Source organism: Acartia tonsa, chromosome 4 (genome assembly GCF_053477335.1).
Source record: "Acartia tonsa isolate MP-2025a chromosome 4, ASM5347733v1, whole genome shotgun sequence".
In the NCBI taxonomy this organism is placed as follows: domain Eukaryota; kingdom Metazoa; phylum Arthropoda; class Copepoda; order Calanoida; family Acartiidae; genus Acartia; species Acartia tonsa.
In genome coordinates, this window is record NC_137263.1 from 27087294 (window position 1) to 27114666 (window position 27373).

General features: G+C 32.2%; 4 protein-coding genes across 5 annotated transcripts in view; all 4 read left to right on the forward strand.

The window, feature by feature from the left end:
- On the forward strand, window positions 1–2675 carry LOC145316635 (transmembrane and ubiquitin-like domain-containing protein 1). Its single transcript, XM_080157307.1, has 4 exons — window positions 1–342; window positions 530–889; window positions 1323–1521; window positions 1713–2675. Exons 2-4 carry the CDS (start codon window positions 624–626, stop codon window positions 2355–2357), a joined length of 1110 nt encoding a protein of 369 aa, XP_080013433.1. The 5' UTR covers window positions 1–342; window positions 530–623; the 3' UTR covers window positions 2358–2675.
- LOC145316632 (uncharacterized) lies at window positions 2664–7277 on the forward strand. Its single transcript, XM_080157303.1, has 5 exons — window positions 2664–2710; window positions 3631–3766; window positions 4627–4730; window positions 5038–5121; window positions 5317–7277. The coding sequence occupies exons 2-5, from the start codon at window positions 3680–3682 to the stop codon at window positions 6806–6808; spliced, it is 1767 nt and encodes a 588-aa protein (XP_080013429.1). The 5' UTR covers window positions 2664–2710; window positions 3631–3679; the 3' UTR covers window positions 6809–7277.
- LOC145316636 (uncharacterized) lies at window positions 7195–13323 on the forward strand. The gene is made up of 4 exons (XM_080157308.1): window positions 7195–7328; window positions 7600–7709; window positions 11334–11417; window positions 11748–13323. Exons 2-4 carry the CDS (start codon window positions 7612–7614, stop codon window positions 12010–12012), a joined length of 447 nt encoding a protein of 148 aa, XP_080013434.1. The 5' UTR covers window positions 7195–7328; window positions 7600–7611; the 3' UTR covers window positions 12013–13323.
- The window catches only part of LOC145316631 (uncharacterized), a 16885-nt gene continuing 2744 nt past the window's right edge, over window positions 13233–27373 (forward strand). The window contains exons 1-5 of one of the 2 annotated variants that reach the window (XM_080157301.1): window positions 13233–13372; window positions 13732–14042; window positions 19811–19875; window positions 25523–25722; window positions 25941–26506. In XM_080157301.1, the coding sequence (XP_080013427.1) occupies window positions 13732–14042; window positions 19811–19875; window positions 25523–25722; window positions 25941–26506 (1142 nt within the window). In that variant the 5' untranslated portion in view covers window positions 13233–13372. Of the gene's footprint in view, window positions 13373–13731; window positions 14043–19810; window positions 19876–25522; window positions 25723–25940; window positions 26507–27373 lie in introns of those variants that run through there. The other variant, XM_080157302.1, reaches the window with a different exon arrangement.

Consider the following 27373-nt stretch of genomic DNA (forward strand, 5'->3'; position numbering starts at 1 on the left):
ATTATATTATTTTTTTTTTAAACTCGTTTATTAATATTGTACTTATTTTTAGTTATTCGATTAATAAGGTTCGTTAGTAGGCTTTTTGAAGGAAAAAACTTCTTATGTAGATGGTCAGTATTAAATTTTGTTTTTCTTGATTATTAATTTTCTTTCGATTGGTTGATAAAAAAATACATTGACTTTAAGAAAATATTAAAGTTAAATGCTCAATAATTCACTAACAATTTATTGTCAAAATAAAATATAATTTTGGGAGTTGATGTAACATATTCATAAACTTTATTTATAAAATATCTGAATATGTCTTGGTTCCATATTTTAGTCATCAAGACTTTTTCTGTAAGCACCATTCATAACGCTTATGCCTTGTAAAAGCTTAGGTTAAAATTTCCGTTTTTTGGCTCCATAATAAACCTTACCCTGCCCAAAGAAACATCTTTCTTTTTGACATAAAAAACCACAACAAATTCTAGTGTTTGTACATTAAGAACTCTCTTTTCATCTTAAAAGGCATAAAATTTCATAGATGGTGTTCTTGTTCAATAATAATCCCGTTTGAATAATACGTATTTGTTTATTGTTAGTTTAAAAAAAACAGGACGACCATATTTAATATTTGAATGAAAATTTTACTATTAAAATTTTGTACTCGATGTTGCAACAACCAAATTTTGCTGCATATAATTTCAGATATTACAATGGACGGGGGTGCAGGGACCCTGGAGGAGGAAATCATACAAGGTATTGGCAATGAGGTGTTCTACTTCTTCATGTTCCTATCTCTGATGCTCGTAATTGTGGGTGCCTGGTTCTCTACTCAGGTTGTAGAACCTGTTGTTTCTTCAGTTATTCTGGTGGAAAGAACCTCAACGGCCGAAACACAAAGGTAAACTTTCAGATATTGTAATAAGGGGAGGTAGGACTATTTTCTCAAACCTCAACAAAAAGTTAATTAATTTTATATTTTTCCCCCCTACAACATATTTTTTTGTTTCTTCAGCAGGGTCAATTTTGCAGAATATACACCCCTGTGATATGGTCAATACTTTTTAAATAGGAACTATTAATATGTGATCTTCTGTTTACAAACACTATAACAAATATTGTTTTTCTTGATATTCGACTAACTGTCGTTTAATCATTGCTTACTGAAAGTAGTTTAGGATCTCTTTTCTATATATTAAAAATAAAAGTGCCTAACTATAATGTACGATTGTGTCAGTGCTAATTCTGCATTTTCTTTTCTTAACTTTGATCGTAGGGGAAAAGTGACTGCTAATTTATCTGGGGTTTCAGTTTTTAAGATTTGCCTTACCTAGGCGGGATGGACTGAGAACTGATGGAACCGAATATATACAATATCGGTTGGATCCAAATGGTACACGTCCTACAGGTTTAGTCCAATCAGGTTCTGGTGTGCATAGCAGGCCTAGCCATGCCAGGATACAACATAATTACACTGCGGACTTGCAAAGAATTACAGAATCAAGGCAACAAGAATCAAGTGGAACTAGTCAGGTCACATTTTAATTACTAAATTAGCATATATCTATTAGGTTATCCTTGTATGAAAGAGGTAAGATGTCTTTTTTTGTCACAGGAACGATATGGATTTCCTTTTTAAAAAGTGTACCAATGTAATTTTCTGTTTCGTATCTACATCCTGAATAACAAAATAATTATTGAATCGAGTTATTACCCTATTTTAGGTATCCGAGTCCAATCATGAAGAAAGTGAAGCCTCGTCCTCAAGTGGTGTGGCAAGCATTCAAGAATCGGATCGTGATAAACAACTAGAATCGCTGCAGCCAATACCTGACCAAGAAAGAGTTATTGTCAGACTTAAATTCTTAAACGATACAGAACGCGATGTTGAGGCTAGTTTATTAGAAAATTTAGCTACTTTTAGACGAAGAAATTTTACTGAAGAAATATCTGCAAATAAAAGTGTTCGTTTTATTTTTAATGGTCAGATGCTTCGTGAAGAATCCAACACATTGCGCAGCTATGGAATGTTTGATAAATGTGTTGTTCATTGTCTTATACAACAACATACACCTTCACCAAGATCATCGACAGGTAGTCCTGGTGAGGCACAAGTTGCTGGTGCTTCTAATGACCAGCAACATAATCAACATCAGGACCATCCACAAGAAGATGACCACGATTTTGATGTGTCTGAACTATTCATTCCGGTATTGGGATTTGGCCTTATCATACTTTGGTATTTTGCCTTCACATATTCAACTTATTTTAATTCCATGTCAACTTCAGCATTGTTGGGTCTTACTTCGTTGTTTTTATTTACATTATACGGCACCAATGTTCATATAAATGTTATTACAAGAAATTAAGTAAGCAATATAATAGCCTTGTTTAGTTATTGCTTAATTTTATTTCGAGTTAAAACAATGTTTGGTCACAGAATTTTTTTTTTAAGCAATGTGTGTTTATGTTATGTTTAATATCTTCGAACAAAATTTATTATGTTATGACAATATGTTTATTCTACTAAAGTCAGTACCAAAAGATAAAATTTTTTGTATTTTTTTTTTGATAATTTGCATTTATTACTAATACATATTGTAATGAAAATATCTAATGTTTAATTCATAGAATTATTCTTTCACGTATATATGTTTGTCTTGAAAATGATTGTTTCTGTTTTCAGACTTGACAATGTATAGTTAGCTAAAATTTTATGCATGTATACTATTTTTTATGACTTTGTAAAAAGTCATACTCTTTAACTAGGTCGGTCCGAACGTCCCTCCGAATAAGTTAGCAATAAAAGAGGGTATATCAGAGATACTTTTGCTATAGTAGAGCTAGATGTATGGTTCTTACTTTTCAAAATCATTTTGTAAAGGCTAACCGATGTTGGACACTACGAACGTCCGTCAGATACAGATACGTCTATTTTTCGGTCAGTTTTTATTGATTATAAAATGTAAGGTCATTTAGAGGATTTGATAATTGATACACTTTTATTTGTAGTGCAAGCTACTCAATAATTAGGATTGTTCCATCCCTTCGAATGAGTTTAAAAAACGTACTTAAACTTGGACTGTTATAGGGTTAGAAAAATTTATGTTTTGGAATCGTCTAATCAAGCATAATCGATCTAGGTATTATAAAAATGCACATCTAATATCTTAGGACATATAACCAGTAGCGCATTATGTTCGAAATACGACTTTCCTAAACTTGTGTATTATGTTTTGAAACTAACCTTATTAATGTACTTATTAGTAGGGTTGGCAATCCGGATCCGGAATCCGCCCAATTTTTGGGCCAATTTATTAATTTTCATTTCACAGCTTTTCATGCTTCATTTATTTTTTTTAAAAAGCCTTTTAAAATACTGCTAGAATCTGGAATCCGAATCCGGAATCCGCCAAAAATAAGAATCTGGAATCCGCCACTTTTTTTGACGGATTCTTTTAAGAATCCGGAATCCGAATCCGGCCCAAAAATTCGACGGATTGCCATTACTACTCATTAGTGCATATTTTTTTATTCAAGTTATTTCAAAATTGGATAAGAAATTTACTGCAACTAATGTTGCAATGATTGCTAGAATTTTTAAAATACTTTTTTAAAGATCTTTACTTAACAATTTTTTAGACAGAAATTGTTTCATCTCTCTGTTTCAACAAAAGAATGTTCTAAAACAATGGATACGCATCTAAACAATGATGAAAATAGCAATGTTCCTAGCACTTCTAGTTCAGCTTTTTCAGACAATGAATATAGTTCACAGGTATGTTCCACTTAAATTTCACTTTTTCGTTATGTCAGAATTTTAGAGTGTGAAAGGTGGTATTTCAGTAAACTTAGCATTATATTAATGAAATATATTAAACACTTGAATAAAGGGATAAGACACCGAGCAATTAAATCATTCTCTATGGCGTTAATATTTAAAAAAAAAAAGAAATATATAACTAGAAAATATCATCAAAAATGGAAGGCAAAAATTAATATGATCTTGATAATATAATAAGCCAGGGTTCAATTTTAGATCAAGGGGGGGGGGGGAGTTTTGACACATTTGCGTAAACCTGGCACCTAGGCTTTATCTTTGGACTGAGAGGATAGGTTATTAATGATAAAATCATTCTTATATGATGAATTTCACGAAGTTTTAAGATTTTTTGGATAGACCTCCAGGTTCCGGAGCTCCAGGCCTCCAGGTGGTCTCTGGACAGGTAAAAATGAAAAACAAAAAAAAATTAAGTTACAAATCAACTTATAAAACAAAATATGCATCTTTTTTCTTCAAATATGTGAATAATATTTAAAAAGATGCATATTTTGTTTTATAAGTTGACCTGTAACTTTAAAAATTTTTTTTTTCAATTTTACTTGTACAGAGACCACCGGAGGCCTGGAGCTCCGGAACCTGGAGGCCTATCCAAAAAATCTTAAAACTTCGTGAAATTCATCATATAAGAATGATTTTATCATTAATAACCTATCCTCTCAGTCCAAAGATACTGCCTAGGTGCCAGGTTTACGCAAATGTGTCAAAACTTCCCCCCCCCCCCCCTTGTCCCATTCCCATCCCTTTATAAAGTTTATACCGTTTTAAACATTGTTTTAATGAATGTTTTATTTTAGGTTGTGCCATTCAGTTTGGCAAAGTTGCCAATAGGAGTGTTGTCCACTATCGTTGGATACCTCAAGCAAGATGACAAAATGAACTTAAGACTGGCTTCACTATGGTAATAAGTGGGGGGGGGAGGGGGGGATAAGTGGCGTTTCGTGTCAGGATATACCAGCAATTTTATTTTGGTTGCTACTCCCTTATTTTTTAGAGATTAGGTTGGTAGGTAAAAACTAAGAGAATAGCAACAAACAAAAATAACGCCACTCCCCTTTTCATAAACTTCTATGCTAAAACCCATTGCTGTTATTTGGTAAGTTATTTGTTCGCCCTCTTACATCGTTTGAATACATTGTTTCTGAGCAGATTTATTTTATTTTCCGGTAACAAAATAAAGAGTTTCAGCCTATTTTCATACTTTTTAGGTTCAATGATACTGTGACCCTTGTAGATTTAACCCCAAGAAAATGGAACATTCGTGTTACAAAAAAGAACTATCCCCTCATCACAGGAATGAATATTTTATTTTCTAAATAGGAGGAATGGCGTTTTGTACAGTGTACACTTTCCTGGATGAAATTAGCACTAAGCTCAAGCAGTGTCATTTTTTTATGCTTCAGTTATGAATACGTTCTTATTCTGAATTAAATCTTGCACAAAAGTATGTTCTGTTTTATTTTTAAAACTTAAATATTCTCATATTTAGAGACTTTGAATACCAGCGTTTCAAAACTAGAAAATTGCCAGAAGAATCCAGTCATAGAAATTTCTTTGATATTGACATCTGAAAGTCTTAATTATGCTAAAGATACTCTGCGGACAGAAATTATCCAATATTTACTAAAAACATATGGAAAGTATGTGACAAGTTTATATTTGATGATCCATGGCAATGAGCAGTTCCTAAGCCAGACAGAGTATTATTGTCTTAATTTGAATTTTTTACTGGTTGACAGTCAATCGCGAAGATTTAGTATGGGAAGTCGTGTTCATTCCGTAGAATGTACCTCTATTCTAGAGAATCTTCTAGCAACATACAGAAGCACTTTAAAGACATTAGAAACTGATGGGGAATGGAAATTTAATTCTCAAACGAGGAATTATCCATTAAGTGTCATTGAAACTTTAAACATCTCAAGATCTTTTTCCGGCACACTGAGAGAATTGATTTTGATATCTCGAGATCATATCACAACACTAGAATTATATGATATCTTAGGTGAGTCAGTTACGGGTGAAGAGTGTATCATTCCAAATTTGAAGCATTTGCACATTGACGCGGATACAATGGATTACTTTAATTTAGTTCGGGTAAATGCTGAACGCCTTGAAAGTTTGGTTATACTTCTTGAGGAGCGGGAGCAAGACATATATATTGAAAATCTTCCGAAATTTCCAAAGCTAGAGTTGTTGGAGGTTAACTGTCCCCATTTACTAAATAGCATACTCAGGCAGTGTACTACAAATTTGAGGTACTTGTATGTCCCAAAAATAGAATCACCACTAGAATGGAGTGTCATCAATCTTGATCTACCACTTCAACTACCGGCTTTGACTGATCTTTGTCTGGATGGCAGCAAGCGATGGAGTATCAACATGATAAAAAAGAATTGCGAGTCTTTGGAGTTTTTAGTATTGTATGGTTATGAGGACTTTGACGATTTCTTAGACGAAGAATATGATGGTATACTAGATGATGGTCCAGGACTGTTGGGTCAAAATTTTGGCAATTTTATTGCCTTAAACCAAGAACCACAGCATGAAGGTCAAATTGACGAGGAAAATGATGATGGAATGGTTGATGAGGAGGATGAAGACTTTGACCACATGGATGAAGACGATAACTGGCATGAAGAACGTAAAGAATATTGCTGGCCTGATCTAGTGGCTATGAACTGCTTCTTTCCCAAGCTAAAGATTTTGTTGTTACCAGAGTGTAATAATGTAACCATTGTTCAAAGTCTCAAAACTAAGTGCTTAAATGAGAATATTGAGATTATTACAGACAAAGAAAGAGTCGGAGAGATTGTAAGAGAACACATAAAGAAGAACTATGATTATACACGGTATACAAGGATGATGAATCCATCTCTATCAGGGATATTCGAGTCCAATAAAATTGGGTTACCCAGGAACGATGATGAAGAACAAGTCTTCCCCAGTTTACTAGAAGCAGTACACAACGGTCTATTTTAGGGGTTTAGTGGAAATTTGATATAGCTTTAGTAATTAAACTTCTTTCAGTCCGAATTCAGTAATATAAAAGGAAACATCACTAAAAGTTCTCTTAATTGGCATAAAATTAACACTTAAAAGGCTAGAAATATATTGGAAATATATTTTCATTGATTTGGTGTATATGTATATTTGTAAAGAATGTGAACGAATTTAATTTTCAATTGATTTTAATGGGGAAAAAAGTATTTTTCATAATTATCATAAAATATTGATTTGACCCAACTTTGGCTTAAAAATAGTTTGTTATATAGAAAATCTAATCATCACTTTTTTGCCGAATTTCCACCCTTAGACCGTAATGCAGTTGATCAATAGTATTTCAATCACTAAATATTCTGAACATAGCCATTTTGGAATGTAATACGATTAGATTATATGTATTTTCTATGAAGATAATATTTTTTTATTTTAAATGAATTTTTTTAGACTTTCTGTTATCACAATGTGCAGAATAATTGCGTAATTAAGACTTTAATAGGTAAGCAACTAAGAATAATTAGGTTTGACTTACATAATAAAAGTCCTTGACAAATAAAACCAGTATTGTTGATTGTATTATGTCCATTGTAAACCAAAAATCAAGTTACTAAACTTGAAATTAAATATTTTCAAACTTATTTCTCTCAGTTAGGACTTTTTTTCTATTTTTTATACCTCTTAAATTAAGTTCATAGGTAATCGTTTTGGAGAGTTGGTCCCTATACACTACAGTATACATCTTCAGTTAACTATGCACCCTTTTTATTTAGAAATTGTCAATTATGTTGACCCTGACAGACTTACCCGTCAACGTTTTCTCCTTTCTGCTGGATGAATTGGATCCATATGACAAAAATAATCTACGGCTTGTCAACAAATGGTAAATATTATAAAAAATCCTGAGGGGGGGGGGAAGTTTTGCCACTTTCGCGTAATCCGTGATTATTAGGCTAGGTATTGATGTGAGACTATAGGTTATTTGGGATAAAAGTTTACTTTTGGGTAGTACTTTACGTATAATTAATCATTTTTTGGATAGGTCTCCAGGTTCAGGTGCTGCAGACTGGAAGGTGGTTTCTGGACAGGTAAAAAAAATTTAAAATTTTTGTTTGAAGAGTTAGAGATCAAATTATTAAACAAAATTAAAAATATGCATCTTTATGGATATTATTGACATATCAGAAGAAAAAATTAAAATCGGCCACCAGGTTCAGGTGCTGCAGGCCTCCAGGTCCAAAACCAAGTTTTTTATTTGAAGAGTTAGAGGTTAACTTATAAAACAAAATATGTATATTATAAAAGTTTACTTTTGGGTAGTACTTTACGTATAATTAATCATTTTTTGGATAGGTCTCCAGGTTCAGGTGCTGCAGACTGGAAGGTGGTTTCTGGACAGGTAAAAAAAATTTAAAATTTTTGTTTGAAGAGTTAGAGATCAAATTATTAAACAAAATTAAAAATATGCATCTTTATGGATATTATTGACATATTTGAAGAAAAAATTAAAATCGGCCGCCAGATTCAGGTGCTGCAGGCCTCCAGGTCCACTCTGGACAGGTAAAAAACCAAGTTTTTTATTTGAAGAGTTAGAGGTCAACTTATAAAACAGAATATGCATCTTTTTTTATATTATTGACATATTTAAAGAAAAAATTAAAATCGACCACCAGGTTCAGGTGCTGCAGGCCTCCAGGTCCACTATGGACAGGTAAAAAATCTAATTTTTTATTTAAAGAGTTAGAGGTCAACTTATGAAACAGAATATGTATATTTTTTGATATTATTGACATATTTGAAGAAAAAATTAAAATCGGCCTCCAGGTTCCGGTGCTGCAGGCCTCCAGGTCAACTCAGGACAGGTAAAAAAATGAAAAAATATTTGAAGAGTTAGAGGTCAACTTATAAAACAGAATATGCATTTTGTTATATTATTGACATATTTGAAGAAAAAATTAAAATTGGCCACCAGGTTCACGTGCTGCAGGCCTCCAGGTGCACTCTGGACAGGTAAAAAAATCTAGATTTTTTTTGAAGAGTTAGAGGTCAACTTTTAAAACAGAATATGTTATTTGACATATCTGAAGAAAAAAATAATACCTGCCTCCAGATTCAGGTGCTTCAGGCCTCTAGGTCCAGACAGGTAAAAAATCAAACTTTTTATTTGAAGAGTTAAAGGTCAACTTATAAAACTGAATATACATTTTTTTGGATGTTATTAACATATTTAAAGAAAGGATTAAAATCGGCCTCCAGGTTCAGGTCCACTCTGGACAGGTAAAAAATTGGAATTTCTTATTTAAAGAGTTAGAGGTCAGTTTTTATAACAACATTAGCATCTTTTTAGATGTTATTTGTATATTTAAAGAAAAAAATTAAAATCAGCGTCCAGGTTCAGGTGCTGCAGGCTTCCATGTGAACTTTAGAGGCTATTTTCAAGTATATTTCCTATTTATTTGATTTCCCTCCTACTTTTTTCTATTCTATATTTATTTAAACCTGGTAGTTTTTAATTTCATTGAAACTTTTTGATGGATCCCAGTGACCACTATGGCCGTTGGCCAGATAAATATCCAGAAAGGTAATTTTTGAGGCCTGAACATGGAGTCCGATTATAATTTTTTCTTCAAAAATGTCATTAATATAAAAAAGAAGCATATTCTGTTTTATAAGTTAACCTCTAACTCTTCAAATAAAATTTTTAGATTTTTACCTTTCCAGAGTGGACCTAGAGGCCTGCAGCACCTGAACCTGGAGGCCGATTTTAATGTTTTCTTCAAATATGTCAATAACATCAAAAAAGTTGAATTTTCTGTTTTGTAAGTTGTCCTCTAACTCTTCAAATAAAGAATTTGATTTTTTACATGTCCAGAGTGGACCTGGAGGCCTGCAGCACCTGAACCTGAAGACTGATTTTGTGTTTACTTCAAAAATGTCAATAATATCAAAAAAGTTGCATATTCTGATTTATAAGTTGACATCTAACTCTTTAAATAAAAAATTGATTTTTTACCTTTCCAGAGTGGACCTAGAGGCCTGCAGCACCTGAACCTGGCGGCCGATTTTAATTTTTTCTTCAAATATTTCAATAACATCAAAAAAGATGCATATTCTGTTTTATAAGTTGACCCCTAACTCTTCAAATAAAAAATTAGATTTTTTACCTGTCCATAGTGGACCTGGAGGCCTGCAGCACCTGAACCTGGAGGTCGATTTTAATTTTTTCTTTAAATATGTCAATAATATAAAAAAAGATGCATATTCTGTTTTATAAGTTGACCTCTAACTCTTCAAATAAAAAACTTGGTTTTTTACCTGTCCAGAGTGGACCTGGAGGCCTGTAGCACCTGAACCTGGAGGCCGATTTTAATTTTTTCTTCAAATATGTCAATAATATCAAAAAATATACATATTCTGTTTTATAAGTTAACCTCTAACTCTTCAAATAAAAAACTTGGTTTTTTACCTGCCCAGAGTGGACCTGGAGGCCTGCAGCACCGGAACCTGGAGGCCGATTTTAATTTTTTCTTTAAAAATGTCAATATTATAAAAAAATATACATATTCTGTTTTATAAGTTGACCTCTAACTCTTCAAATAAAAAAAATGATTTTTTACCTGTCCAGAGTGGACCTGGAGGCCTGCAGCACCTGAACCTGGAGGCTGATTTTAATGTTTTCTTCAAATATGTCAATAATATCAAAAAAAAAAATGCATATTCTGTTTTATAAGTTGACCTCTAGCTTCTCAAATAAAAAATTTTATTTTTTTACCTGTCCAGAGTTGACCTGGAGGCCTGCAGCACCTGAACCTGAAGGCCGATTTTAATTTTTTCTTCAAATATGTCAATAATATTAAAAAATATGCATATTCTGTTTTATAAGTTAACCTCTAACTCTTCAAATAAAAAACTTGATTTTTTACCTGTCCAGAGTGGACCTGGAGGCCTGCAGCACCTGAACCTGGAGGCCGATTTTAATTTTTCTTCTGATATGTCAATAACATCCATAAAGATGCATATTTTGTTTAATAATTTGATCTCTAACTCTTCAAACAAAAATTTTAAATTTTTTTTACCTGTCCAGAAACCACCTTCCAGCCTGCAGCACCTGAACCTGGAGACCTATCCAAAAAATGATTAAATATACGTGAAATACTACCCAAAAGTAAACTTTTATCCCAAATAACCTATAGTCTCACATCAATACCTACTACCTAGCCTAATAATCACGGATTACGCGAAAGTGGCAAAACTTCCCCCCCCCCCCCCCCTTATTGTAAAAAAAAAGATTATTGAAGGTCTCGCGTAAATTTGAAACTTTCTTTGTAGATAAAATAAGAGATAAAAATAAGTTTGGCTGCTAACAAACTGCCTCTATTTTAAAAATAAGATTTTATATTTTTTTATTAAAAATTAAATCACCCCTGTTTCATAGATTTTGAGGGGGAGGGGTTCATTTTGAGTAAGTTAAGTAAATTGAGTAAAGTTAAGACTTTCTTCTTTTTAGGATGTACAAGCTTGTGACTAAAGTTGATCTCTCTCCTCGGGTTTTCAAAGTTGAAATTACAGCGGATAATCATGTCCAAACATCAGGAATTAATATGATATTACATTAATCAGTTGCTCATAAATCACACAGGGGTATATTTTCTGCAAAGGATCTCCTGCTAAGGAGGGGAGAATGAAGAATAGAAAGCGAGGGAGGGGGGGGGGGGGGACATTTGTTCAAAAATAAAGTACTGAAAAAATCAGCTATTATACAGAAAAAAATTTAAAATCGGACCAAAAACACCAAAGATATATAGAAATATTTGAAAAAACAGCAAATAGCTCTACTTATCTTAAATTAATTTGGGGAGGAGAGGAGGAGGAATTAAATATAACACTTTTTTTTATTATTGAATCATATTTTAAATTTTATAGATAGCCTTAAAGATATTATTGCTAAGATAAAATTCTTGAAGAAAGCTCCTTGTATTCAAATGGAACTAGATTTATCTTCCAAGACTTTAGATGTGCTAGAGAGAGAAGAGCATAAAGCTGTAATTAAAAATCTGCTTTGCCTGTACAGAAATTACACCACAAAGTTGATTTTAAGATTGTACGGCGACGAGCAATTTTTGTTGGATGCTGAATTCTCATGTCCAAATCTGAAAGGTATTTCTGTTGACAGTAATTCATCTTAAATTATTTATGGATCATCAATTCATACCAAACAATCATCTAGGATATTTGAGCAATTACTGACCAAATACATATGCCAACTAAACACGCTTGAAACTGTGGGTATTTGGAATACATTTAATCCAAGGATAATCAATGCTGTTCCTGTTCTCAATACATTGGTTATAAATCATAATTTGATTAATATGGCGACACCATTCGTTCAATTTTTCGGGGAGCATATCACTAGCTTGGAACTGTTTAAGATATTCGGTGATGAGACGTCTGGTCTTAGAGGTTACCTTCCAAACCTTCAACATGTCCATCTTACTGTAGAATTTTGTGCTCCATTTGTTATTGCAAACAAAAACGGGCATAATCTTGTATCATTAAGCTTCCATGATACCGAAAATGGTTATAATTCAGCTGCGGCAATGAATTCAATCAAAACCAACATGCCTTTGTTTCCAAATCTTAAACAGTTAGAGATGAACAATCCCAAAATTTTAAAGGATGTTCTTAAGAATTGTTCAAATTCGCTGGAATACCTTTACGTTCCAAGTCAGAATAGAGACGAGCCTTGGAGTAAGATATGTCCAGCAAGAACTATGCCTGCACTGAAGGATTTCTGTGCTGAAGGAGTGAAAAAATGGAGTATAAGCATGATCAAGAAGAACTGTAGCACTCTGGAATGTCTCATATGCTATGGCTACATAAACCTAGAGGAGTTTCAGGAAAGAGAGAATGCACTGTTTGAAGAGATTCGAGGATTTGGCCTAGATGCAGAGTTTGACCTAAATGTTGGCTTTCAAAGTGAGGAATACTGCTGGTCATATCTGACAATGCTTAATTGCCATTTTCCGAAGATGAAACTACTCTTGTTACCAGGCTGTACAAACCAAACATTGGTAAATAATTTGGTTTCCATGTGTCCAACAAATGTCAAAGTTATCACAGATAAGATGGAAGTTGGTAAAGTACTGAAAGCTCGCATCAGAAGACAATACCCATATCCGCGTTATGCAAATATTATGCAGAAACAAATGGCTCAAATTTTAGGAATCTGTTAAATAATTTCTTCTCAACATTGTACCTACCTTGAAAATTTGTATTTCTTTTGTTTATGCTTTTTCTCAGTAAAAGTTAAGTATTGTTCTAGTCCCTATTTGTTTGCTTAAAAAACTTATTTTCTTTGGAACTCTAGATATTTTCTTTAGAATTAATGCACAAGTATGTAGCAATTCAATCTTATACGACTGACAAAAAATATCCAAATCTGATAATCCAGCATTTTTATGTTCATGTTAAATATATACCGTTATTTTTTTTCAGAATAGATTAAATGTTACCTACTAAAAAGTGTTTCCTAATTTGAGAAAGAAGGTAATTCTTAATGTAATAATAAGGCAAGGCACACCTTTTGTATGAGAGTATCTTCAAGCATAAGATTTATTTTTTTTCCCCTGCTGCAAAATTTTTTTTTTCCTCTTGGTTTTGAAAAAGATTTCAAAACTCTAGGTATTATAATTTTATTTATATTATCCCCCCTCCCACAAATTATTTAGTTTTTTTTTCACCAAGGATTATAGAAAATGGAAAAATGTTTTACCGTAAGAAATCAGTTTTAATATAATAAGCATTATATGATATGATGCATAACAACCACATTAATATTTGGAACTTGAGAGTAATTCTCATTCATCCTACAGAACAATAACAATAAACGATAAATATTATTTTAGATGAGACTGTATCACCTCTTTCGGAGTCTACCATCACATCTAACTTTGCGTCAACCCTTGCGTTGGAATCAAATCTCCCGAGGATCTCTCCATAATTCTTTCAAACTTGAAACCCAAAATTCTATTGAAACAAAACAGAATATTCTGAGACAGAAGCCTGTATTCCAGGATATTGAAGAAAAGCTAAAACTATTTCGTGGACTGAATGGTTATAGTTTTACTAAGGTCAAGTCTCCAGGAATAAAGAATGCACACGAGAGTACCTATTTAGTCCCGGATGCTAGTAAACAATTTTGGCTTCTATTCTCAGAGTAAGTAGTGTCAGTAATAATATTTTAACACATAAAGCTAATTTTATAAAGTATCTTTCCTTAATTTTTGTGTATGCGAGCCTCTTGTCCTCTTTTAATATACCTTTACCTTTCATGGAATTACAAGATCTTATGCTTGAGGTTATTTTAATGGTTTTACTTTTCAGGCCACCACCAGGTGCCATTTTTCAGATATACTCGGGAATTTTAACACGTATTTTTAGTAGCGAAGCTACTCTATAATTCGAAATGTCCGTCCGTCCGTCTGAGACAAAGTGGGGGAAACGTGATTTTCTCGGCTCCTATAAAAGATAGAAAGCTAAATTTCTTGTCAACATTTCTTTTAATATGGAGCATAAATAAGTATAATACATCTATGTCGGCCAGACCCCTTTTTAGCAGGTTTTTGGCTATTTTATTATTTTTCAGAGACAAACTGGGGAAAAGAAATTTACTCAGCTCCTTTAAAAGATAGAATGCTGAAATTTTTTGATAACATTCCCATCATTAAGGAGCACATTTAAGTATAAAACATCAATGGCAGTAGGACCGCTTTTTAGCAGGTTTTAGGCTATTTTTTATACTTTTCACATTTTTCTCTGTATCTTCAGTATTTATGGTCCGATTTTCAAAATCTTTTCAGTTATAGATATCAAAATTAAATTTCCCGTCGTTTAAAGAAAACAACCATGACGGCCAGACTGCCTTTTTGCAGGTTTTTAGCTATTTTTAAATTTTTCAAGTATTTTCCTTATCTCTAATGTATATGGTCCGATTTTCCAGACTTTTAAAGTTAAGGATATAAAAATTATATTTTCTGTCGTTTTAAGAAAACATCCACGATTTTTTGTGCTTCGCTACTTATGGATGTTGTCATCCTTGTTGTTTTTATTGGTGTGTTTTGATTAATTATGAGAAAATATATCAATAGTAACAAAAAACTTTAGAGCTGCAAACTCCCAGCCGCCGCTCAGCTGCCTTAAAGCCGCCGGCAGTGTCTATTAATAAATATTATTATAATACCAAGTCATATATAAAGTTACAGGTTTTTTAAGGTCCTGGTTTAAAAAAAAAACTTTATATTCTAAAATTTTCAGTTTGGCTGCCAAACATGCTGCGCAGCAGCTATTAATAAAAATTATAATATTTCCATGTCATATATCAAATTTTAGGTTTTTTATGGCCTTGAGTTCAAAATTCAACTGTATATTTTAAAATTTTCAGTTTGGCTGCCAAACAGCTGACCGACAGCTTCTAAACAGGCAGCAGCTATAAATCCTTATACTAAAGTAACAGGATGTTTGTGTGTTTGTACCGAAGGATCTCGCTAACCGCTGAACCGATCGGGTTCTCCTTAACAGGGTAGCTTTTCATAGGTCCTGGGAGGGTTTATAACTATTTTGGGGGAGGGTACCACCACCCTCCCAAGAGAAATCGCCCCTAGAAAAAAATTATTCCTCCCGAAAAAAAGACTTGAACGAAACATAAACCAATTATTTCTCTAATTAGATATTTAAAAAAACAAATTCAAAGTGCCACTAGAGGCCTCTAGGGGCGTAGCTGCTAGTAACAATTATAGTAATACCATGTCATATATCAAACTATAGGTTTTTTAGGGTCCTGATTTTAAAAGTCGTCTTTATATTTAGAAAATTTTAGTTTTGCTGCCAAACAGCTGACCGACAGCCGCCAAGTCGGCTACAGCTATTAAAAAAATTGTAGTATTTTATATCATATCTCTAGCTATATGTTTTTTAGGGCCCTGATTTCAAAAATTAACTTTATTTTTAGAATATTTCAGTTGGCTGGTAAACAGGTGACCAGCAGCTGCTAAACATGTGGCAACTATTTATAAAGATTATGATAAGGAAGGGGGGAGTTCTGACATATTTGCGTAAACTTGGTGTATAGGCTTTATTTTTGGACTGAGAGGATAGGTTATTAGGGATAAAATCATTCTTATATGATGAATTTTCCCCAGATTTAATTAGAAATTATAATAATTCCATGTTAGGTAGAATGATTTCATTTTATGGTTTTAAAAAATGTAGATCTACTAACTACCAGCTGCTGCTCAGCTGACTAACCTTTTAAAAAAGATATATTAATTCCTTTTTATATATGTTTTTAAAGTCCTATCACTCAGCTGTTTGTTGACCAAAGGAAAGATTTCTAAATGGAAATCAGGTCCCTAGAAACCTACAATTTGATAGGGTAGCGTAGGGTAATTCCGGTCATTTTTTTTGTTTTTCCCAAAAAAACTAACATTTTAAGCTATAAATGAAAAATTTAGGTCATAAGCTTTTTAACGGAACTATATAATATATAAATGGCATAAAATCTATCATTTTAAATTTGAAAATACATAGAATCCTTTTAGAGCAAATATAGTGCAAAAAGTAACCAAGACATTTTTGCAAAGTATAAAAAAAAGAAAAGAGTTCTTATTGATTTTGATATACATATCAGATAAATGTATATCAAAATAGTAATCAAAAATTATAAAACAAGTAGTGCATAAAAACTCTTTATTAAGTAATTAAACAAAATAAATGCAAAAAAACAGCTACATAATTGTCTACAGCATTATAAAACACGCCTAATTGTTGATTTGAATTTATTTTGTTTAAGGTTTTTTTTAATGCAACTATCTCGTAATCGTGAGCAAATGGCACTTAGAATCGGGGTTGGCATAAAAAACCCAAGTTGGGTTTTATTGGGTTTTTTAACTCAAAAAAAAAACAAAAAAACCGGGTTTTTTTAAAATGTACCTTTTGTCAATAATTTTAACTTCATTTTGACTCATAAGGAGTACTATTTTCAAACAAACAATAAAAATTATAAGAACATTTTATTTTAACTATCGTATAACTGCATTTTAACTGCTTATTTTTATATACAAGTAACAGAATGTCTGTCTATATGTACCAAAATAACTCCCTAACCACTAAACCGATATGGTTCTCAATTACAATTAGCTTCTCACGGGTTCGTTGAAGATTTTTAACTACTTTGGGGGGGGGGGGGCGGGGCAGATTTCTCTTAGGAGATTTGTGGTGCCCTCCCCCAAAATTGAAATAAACCTTTCCTGGACCTAATAAAAGCTACCCTGTACCGATTAAGCGGTTAGCGAGATCCAATGGTACAGACAAACATCCTGTTACTTTTAAAAAATTATTTAACCTTATATCTTAAAATTCCTAGGTAATAATCTTTAGAAAACAATAAAACCCAAAAAATCCGGATTATATTAATAAAACCCAATGGGTTGGGTTATTTTTAAAAAAACAAATTTTGGTAACAAATTAACCTATAAGTGCATTTTAATCAATAATAGGGTTGTTTAATTACTTAACTCCGGATCCTTGATAATAAAAATAAAATCACCAAATTTTTCAAAAAATATTTATTCTTTAATCTAGGGTTGGTAAAAACACGGGTTTTTAAAAAATAACCCAACCCATTGGGTTTTATTAATAAAACCCGGGTTTTATTAATAAAATCCGGGTTTTTTGGGTTTTATTGTTTTCTAAAGATAATTACCTAGGAATTTTAAGATATAAGGTTAAATCATTTTTATAAAGTAACAGGATGTTTGTCTGTACCATAGGATCTCGCTAACCGCTGAATCGGTATGGTTCTCCTGTACAGGGTAGCTTTTCATAGGTCCAGGGAAGGTTTATTCCAATTTTGGGGGAGGGCACCACAAATCTCCTAAGAGAAATCTCAAAAAAAAACCAATAAAACCTAACTTGGGTTTTTTTATGCCAACCCTGCTTTAATCTCGAAGAGAGAAGAGTGTGGGAGTGAATCAGCTGATCTTAACAAGGTTACCAGATATTTCAAAATTTGTAAATGACTATTTTATATAAATTTTGGTAGACTTTTCCATAAATTTACACCCCAGGATCCGGATCCTTAGACTCAAAAAAATGCGGACCCGGATCTGGATCCGCAACACTGCTTAACAAAAAGAGTTTTCATGTGCTACTTTGGTAATGAATAAACCTAAAAGTCAATTTTATTTCATGTTAGGGTTGAAAAAACTTTTAACTTTTTTTATAGTTTTTGATTACTATTTTTAAAAACATTTATCTGATATGTATATCTAAATCAAAAAGAACATTTTTCTTTACCTAGATTTTTTATACTTTTATATATATGTCTTGGTTACTTTTTGCACTATATTTGCTCTAAAAAGGATTCTACAGGGTGCTTTTTTTATTGCTTAATCATAATGTAACCCACTTGCCATTGACAGAAATTAATAATCTATATCTTAATTTCTTCATTGGGTTGGGACATTTTGTATAAGAAAAAAATACTTGGCGATTTTCAACTATTGGGGGGGGGGGGGGGAGTTTGTACACTTATAGGAAATGAAAATTCAGTATCAAATTTTGCCCTGGCATTTTGAGCTTGTTTTTATAGTTATCAACCCAATTCTTTTTGTAAACTCTCATATATGATTAGATCTACCTGTAAAATGTTAAAAATTTAATTTTGGGAATTTCCTTCTAGGGGCTAGTGGTGCAAAAGACCCCCCCCCCCCCAAACACTAAAATTTTAAGTTATGAGCTTTTTTTAAAGATATAGAGCTGATTTTTTAAATGAAACCTTTTGTTACATAAATGAGTTGATTAGCCACCTCATATTATATTTTTGCATTTTACTTCTAGGGGCTTGTAAGCTCAAAACTTATAAATTTTGTATTTATAAGGATAGTGTGTAAATAAAATCTGTAGTTTTAATTTTCCAATAAAAAATCAGCTCTAAACTCATCCTATTTGTAGTAAAGAAGTTACTTTAAAAAATGTGAGGAAGGTTAAAAAAATTTAAGTAAGTTAGGACATTTTACCACGTAGCTCCTAAACTATACGACGTAGCACAGGAATAGCTCTTAAACACCCAAAAACTAGAGTTTATGACAATTCTTACGATATGCATAACATTTTTCTACTATTAACACATGCCGTGCAATTTGAATTTTAAAAATATACACATATTTGCACACCCTTTAAATTGGTCATGATCCAAAAATCTTTGAAAAAAACGGTTTTTGTTGAAAATTGCCAAGTATTTTTTTCTTATACAAAATGTCCCAACCCAATGAAGAAATTAAGATATAGATTACCTATTAATTTCTGTCAATGGCAAGTGGGTTATATTAAGCAATACTTTTGTCCTATTAAAAAAACACCCTGTATATCTGATTTTCACATTTTGGATGATAGATTTTATGCCAATTATTGTGTTGACTTAAAACATGATCATCTATTTTGATTCAATGCCTTTTTTTTATCATAAAATGTAAGAAACCGCTTTTTTCACACATAAGGCAAAAAAAAGTAGCACTGAAGATATTTTTTGTCTTAAGTATGTTTTAAACTTATAATTAACAACTTTCATAAAAAGATTTTAAATCTGTACTTTAAGGCATGAAATTAATTTTGCAAATTAACATTGCAATTTTTTGCAAATAACTTCCAATTTACATAGACTTTTTCTATATAGACTCTTCTTTCCAAAAATACCTTTCTTGTGATGATTGGATGAAAAAAATTTTATAATCGAGATTCCATAACTGTGGACCCATAGCAAAACGTTTCAGAGCTCTATCTTGTATAGGGGCTTCAGAGCTCACTGTTTACGCTATAGTGTACAAACTCCCCCCCCCCCCCCTAATTCAATTTATCAAACTTTGCTTATGTTTTTTAATAAGTTGTCTAGTTTCACAACTTTTCATCCTTCATCATAATATAATTTAGGAAGACTGAAAATCCTGATGATTTAGTTGAAGCATGGTGCAGGGCTACCGCTATAGTTTCATCAGGTAAAGGGTGAGCAAAAAAATGCGTACATTTTTAAAATTCAAATTGGGCGGCTTTTGCAAATAGTAGAAAAATGTTACGCATACCGTTAGAACCGCTATGTAGTTTAATTTTTGGAAATATAAGAACGATTCCTCTGCCACGTATACTTATTGAGCTACGTGTTAAAATGTCCCAACTGACTTAAAACTTGACTTGCGAGTTAAATTTGGGACATTTACCACCTAGCTCCTAGATTACAGTGTGTTTTTTTTATGAGAACTTTATTGAAATCAAGGGGGGCGTCGGATCTGACACTTTTGCGTAAACAGGGTGCATAGGCTTTGTGTTAGGAGTTAGAGGATAGGTTATTTGGGAAAAAAGTTTACATTTGGGGTATATTTTTCTTATATTTAAAAAAATTTTTGATAGGTATCCAGGTTCAGGTGCTGCAGGCTGGAAGGTCGTTTCTGGACAGGTATAAATAAAAAAAAAATTGTTTGAAGAGTTAGAGATCAACTTATTAATCCAAATATGCATCTTTAGGGATGTTATGAGCATATATGAAGAGAAAATAAAAATCAGCCTCCAGGTTCAGGTACTGCAGGCCTCCAGGTGAATTCTGGACAGGTAAAAACTGAAAATTTTTACTTTTGAAGTTTGAACAAACCTTATTTAACAAAAGTTGCTACTTTATGGATGGTATGAACTAATTTAAAGAAAAATTTAAAATCGGGCTCCAGGTTCAGGTACTGCAGGCATCCAGGTGGATCCTGGACAGGTAAAAACTAAAAATTTTCACTTTTAAAGTTAGAGCAAAACTTATTTAACAAAAGTTGCTACTTTATGGATATTATTAACTTTTTTGAAGAAAAATTTGAAATCAGGCTCCAGGTTCAGGTACTGCAGGCCTCCAGGTGGATTCTGGACAGGTAAAAACTAAAAAAATTCACTTTTAAAGTTAAAGCAAAACTTATTTAACAAAAGTTGCTACTTTATGGATAGTATTAACTCAATTGAAGAAAAATTTGAAATTGGGCTCCAGGTTCAGGTACTGCAGGCCTCCAGGTGGTTCCTGGACAGGTAAAAACAAAAAAATTTCACTTTTAAAGTTAGAGCATTACTTATTTAACAAAAGTTGCTACTTTATGGATAGTATTAACTCAATTGAAGAAAAATATGAAATCGGGCTCAATCTTCAGGTACTGCAGGCCTCCAGGTGAATGATGGACAGGTAAAAACTGAAAATTTTTATTTTTGAAGTTAGAACAAAACTTATTTTACAAAGTTTGCTAGGACTTTATGGATGGTATTAACCAATTTGAAGATAAATTTGAAATCGGGCTCCAGGTTCAGGTACTGCAGGCCTCCATTTGAATTCTGGACAGGTAAAAACTGAAAATTTTTACTTTTGAAGTTAGAACAAAACTTATTTAACAAAAGTTGCTATTTTATGGATAGTATTAACTCATTTGAAGAAATATTTGAAATCGAGCTCAAATTTCATATACTGTATGCCTGAAGGTGGATTCTGGACATGTAAAAATTAAAATATTTAACTTAAGAGTTAGAACTATATCTATTTAACTAATTCAAAGCTGTCACCAATCATTTGCACACAAACATTGTGCCCAAGATTATTGATTATTTGAACGAAGACTAGAAAAATCTTTTTTTTTACACTTAATTCAAGGTAAATGTAACAAATATTCTAATATTTACTAACCAATAAAAGACAAACTCTACAACCATTATATAGAAAATAGATTTAATGTTTTCCTAAACCATGTGAAATTGTGGTACTGTTAGGTTTTTGTTTTCTATGGAAGATCTCATTTTATTTTGAGAAAGAAAATGATATTGAAAATAGCTGGATTACTAAAAAAAATAAAATTGAATTAGACTTTTAAAAAAATGATTTTTCCTTAAGTTTGAAATATGCAATATAGTTGATATTACATTACATCCGGTAAAATCTATCAAAGCATTTATCTTTCTTCCGCTTTCAAAATTTATCGCCTTTATGGATGTTGTCATCCTTGTTTAAAATACAATTTACCTTAAATATTCTTGATAGAGGTTAGACACAGAAAATTAGCTACACGATTGATAAATATGATTTTTGCTTATCAGCCAAATTTTTATATACATTTAGAAATTATTACATTTCCTGACAATTTGCTTTTGATAGAAAATATTAACCCATTCTAAATTATCTGAAAGAAGAGAGATCAAAAAGTGTATTCCAAAGTAAAAAAATTTATTTGATGCCATAGAAGCTTTAGAATATTTACTATATAATTTTAAACAAGCTTTTTTTTTGTTTTAGTTAATACCAAACTCAAAAAGCAATTTTTAAAAATAAGTTTTGCTCTAATTATAAAGTAATTAAGTACGTTCATTATTAAACTAACCAGAATCCAATTAGAGGCCTAAGCACCTTAACCTTGAGGCCGAAATTTAAATTATTTAATACTAGCCACAAAGTAGCAACTTTTGTTTTAACTTCAAAGGTATTATTTTTAGTTTTTACCTGTCAAGAATCCACCTGGGGACCCACAGTACCAGAACCGGGAGCCTGATTTCAAATTTATCTTCAAATTGGTTAATACTATCCATAAAGTAGCAACTATTGTTAGATAAGTTAGGCTCTAAATTTAAAAGTGAAAATTTTTAGTTTTTACCTGTCCAGGATCCACCTGGAAGCCTGCAGTACCTGAACCTGGAGCCCGATTTCAAATTTATCTTCAAATAAATTAATACTATCCATAAAGTAGCAAACTTTGTAAAACAAGTTATGTTCTAACTTCAAAAATAAAAATTTTCAGTTTTTACCTGTCCAGGATTCACCTGGAGGCCTGCAGTACCTGAAACTGGAGCCCGATTTCAAATTTTTCTTCAATTGAGTTAATACTATCCATAAAGTAGCAACTTCTGTTAAATAAGTTATGCTCTAACTTTAAAAGTGAAAATTTTTTGTTTTTACCTGTCCAGGATCCACCTGGAATCCTGCAGTACCTGAACCTGGAGCCCGATTTCAAATTTTTCTTCAATTGAGTTAATACTATCCATAAAGTAGCAACTTCTGTTAAATAAGTTATGCTTTAACTTAAAAGTGAAAATTTTAAGTTTTTACCTGTCCAGGATCCACCTGGAGTCCTGCAGTACCTGATCCTGGAGCCCGATTTCAAATTTATCTTCAAATAAATTAATACTATCCATAAAGTAGCAAACTTTGTAAAACAAGTTTTGTTCTAACTTCAAAAATAAAAATTTTCAGTTTTTACCCGTCAAGGATCCACCTGGAGGCCTGCAGTACCTGAACCTGGAGCCCGATTTCAAATTTTTCTTTAAATTAGTTCATACCATCCATAAAGCAGCAACTTTTGTTAAATGAGGTTTGTTCTAACTTCAAAAGTAAAAATTTTCAGTTTTTACCTGTCCAGAATTCACCTGGAGGCCTGCAGTACCTGAACCTGGAGGCTGATTTTTATTATCTCTTCATATATAGGCTCATAACATCCCTAAAGATGCATATTTGGATTAATAAGTTGATCTCTAACTTTTCAAACAATTTTTTTTTTCATTTATACCTGTCCAGAAACGACCTTCCAGCCTGCAGCACCTGAACCTGGATACCTATCAAAAAAATTTTTAAATATAAGAAAAATATACCCCAAATGTAAACTTTTTTCCCAAATAACCTATCCTCTAACTCCTAACACAAAGCCTATGCACCCTGTTTACGCAAAAGTGTCAGATCCGACGCCCCCCTTTTACCCCACTTACATTTATCAGAATTTATTGATTAATGGCTTATTTTCTTCGTTTTTTAATGCAATTAATAGAACATAAAAAAAATATTTCAGTTTTTTAATTAAAAAGCACAGTAAAATCTAAAATTTAAAACTTAGGTGACAACATGGTTTTAGCGCATTTTTCTTATGCTCAAATCTTCTACCCTTTGCAGGAAAAAAATTGGATTTTCAGTAGTCGACTTTGGGGGGCCAGTACTCCCTCCTTGGTTGAGATATGGCCTTCAAACTTTAATATATTCTAGTACATGTCCCCATTAGTATCTGTATTAATTTTTAGCTATATAACTCAACTTTGAAGCGTTTTGCAGCAATTCTTGCAAAAGGTAGAAGATTTGAACATAAGAAAAATGCGCTAAAACCATTTTTAGATGTTACACCTAAGTTTTGAATTTTACATTTTACTGTAATTTTTAAACTAAAACTGTAATATTTTTTGTTGTTTTATTAATTGCATTAAAAACGAAGAAAATAAGCCATTAATCATTAAATTCTGATAACTATAAGTGGGGTAAAATTGCTTTCAAAAAAGTTCTCATAAAAAAAAGACACACTGTATTTGTAGCACAGAAACTGTTCTTATATTTTCAAAAAATATAGTTCATAGCGGTTCTAACGGTACGCGTAACATTTTTCTACTATTAACACAAGCCGCGCAATTTGAAATTAAAACAAGGATGACAACATCCATAAGTAGCGAAGCTCAAAATTTATTGATAGAATTCTGGAAAAATTAATCTTTTGAGTCTGTTAAAAGACACAAATGGAATAATCACGAAACCTTTTAAAAATGTTTAATATCTTTAAAAGCATTAAGCTAAGAAGAAAACATAAAATCTAGGAATCGATCTAGCAACCCAACCAATAGCAAGTCTTTATGAAACTTAGGGAAAATATGTAGAATGTTGACTTAATTAATCCCTAAAAATTCCAGCTGTTTCTCTTGAAAAGGAGTCGAAAAATTCATGAAAACTTGAAAAACTAGGAATCGATCTAGCACCCCAACCAATTATCCTATCTTTAAAAAAATTAAAGAAATATGTAGAATGTTGACTTAATTAATCCCTAAAAATTCCAGCCGTTTAAATTGAGCAGGAGTTGAGATAATAATGAAAACTTTAAAAACTAGGAATCGATCTAGCACCTCAATCAATATACAAATCTTAATGAAACTTTATAAAAATTTGAAGGATGCAAATTTACTTAATTCCGGAAATTTTTAGTCGTCTGTCTTGAAAAGGAGTCGAGAAAATTACAAAATCAAAAAATCTAGGAATCGATCTAGCACCCCAATTAACAAACAAAAGGATAAAACAATGTATAGATTAGATGCGCTTATGTCATAGGAATCTTCACCAAAAATTTCAGCTGTCTATATTTAATAGGAGCCGAGAAAATCACGTTTCCCCCACTTTGTCTCTAACAGACGGATGGACATATTGAATTATAGAGTAGCTTCGCTACTAAAAATGTACGCAGCTCTTTTGCACATCCTATTCTCTAATATTTAGTAATATACTCGCAAGTCAAGTTTTGCGTCAGTTGGGACATTTTAACGCGTAACTCCTTACCAATGCGTAGCACATGAATCGTTTTTATATTTCCAAAAAAAACTTAATAGCGGTTCTAACGGTATGCCTACTTTTTCTACCATTAACACAAACCACGCAATTTAAATTTTGAAAATGTACGCATTTTTTTGCACACCCTTTACAATCTTTTATATTTTCATCAATTTTCACTATCAAAACCTAAGATGGTTTAAACTATTTTATTTTTTTTTATCCAAAGAAACCTATAATTTTCGTCTGCTGTACGTTAATTTTTATGTACCTATAAATTCTAATCTTTTTAGATTTGAATATTGACGGGCAACAGTTGGACCTAATTTCAGACATCATAATCAGAAACATTGATAGATTGAATATTTATCAACTGAAGGAAGTGCTACACTCTTTAACTTCAATGTATGCTCAATATTCAAGATTTTCAGCGTTTTTCTCTTGTATTGATGAGAAATTGAATACAATCATAAGAAAAATGGACATTTTGCAGGTAAATTGATTAGTTTTAAACCTGTAGAATTGATTAAATTTTACTTTCTTTGGGGTGAAAAATGATCAAATATTTTATGTCAATTATGCATTTTTATGTTTACAAATTTCGAAATAGACAAAGTAGGTATTATTTTTATTACTTTTTCTCGTACAATATTCTTATTACCTACTTACTCTTTCATCAATAAAAAAAACTCTTCAAGGTTATATTTTTAGGATGATTTTGATAGTTTGCTTGAAATTAGTTTTATGCAACTACGGTGGACTATTCTAACCTCTCCGTACAGATTAAAAATAAGCCTAAGTGATCTCACATCTTTATATACACGCAGTCTCTTGAATAGATTACTGGTAGAAAATTTAGACCGTTTAAATTCAGAACAGTTGGTGTTCTGCATATTTCTTTCTGGATTGTCTCGCAAGTATCCAAGATTGTCATATAAAAAAATTCCAGAAAATGGCTTTGAACTGCCAACTAAACTAGGAAACAAACTAGAGATAATTATTCCTCATTTAGACTCTCGCGAGGTTGGCATTATTAGTCATGGGCTTCACTTGTGTTATTTACACTTGGCAAGGAAGGAGCACAAAGATATTATCAACATGCTATGGAAGAAGTTAGTGGATTTTCCAGATCAACTTGTCCAGAAAAATGAGATATCTATATCAAGTATTGCAAAAATATTGAAGAATAGAGGAGAGGTAGACTATAAGTTAGCGACTCAATGTGTGTTAAAGTATCAAGAACATCTTCACCACTTTGGCCCTTACACAAAACTAAGGTACATGTTTGTTGATTTTTCATATTTCAATCTACGACCCTTTTAATGATATTAATTACCAATCGCCAAAAAAATATATTTTGCGGTTTTCAATAGATTTTACCCTTATAAATCTTTTTCCTAGAATATGTCGAATTTAGACCAAATAGAAAAACATTCTTTTGAAGAAAAAAAATTATCACCTAATTAAGTTAAATGACGATTAAACTGTCCTTTATAGGGCGTTGCTACAAAAGACCTACTCTACAAAAGATCTACCTCTACTAAAGACCTACTCGTCGGTTCTACAAAAGACCAACGCCTACAAAAGACCTACTCTACAAAAGACCAACGAATATATATTGTTATATAAACATCAAATTTATTAATAAAGTAATACATAATCAATACATGGCCGCAGCGCTCGGCCCCCTGGCCTGCCTAGCCGCGGGCGCTCGGCCCCCTTGCCTGCCTAGCCGCGGGCGCTCGGCCCCCTTGCCTATAACCTAACCTAACCTAACTTATATGTAATAATGTATGAATGTTTATCGTACATTAACTTAATTATATTTTAGAATTTCGTTGATTTACAAAAAGTGGTTGGTAGATTTTTTTCAAATTTTAATATTTTTTTTTACAATATTTAGGTAAGGTTAGGTTAGGTTATAGGCAAGGGGGCCGAGCGCCCGCGGCTAGGCAGGCCAGGGGGCCGAGCGCTGCGGCCATGTATTGATTACAGGGTGGGCATACAAAAAACCCACCCAAAAAAACCCACCCAGGGTTTTTTTTAAAAACCCATTGAAAAAAAACCCAAGGTTTTTTGGGTTTTTGAAAAAACATTGAAATTTCACGTTAAAATTTACAAATTAAACCTCTATTTACTCAAAG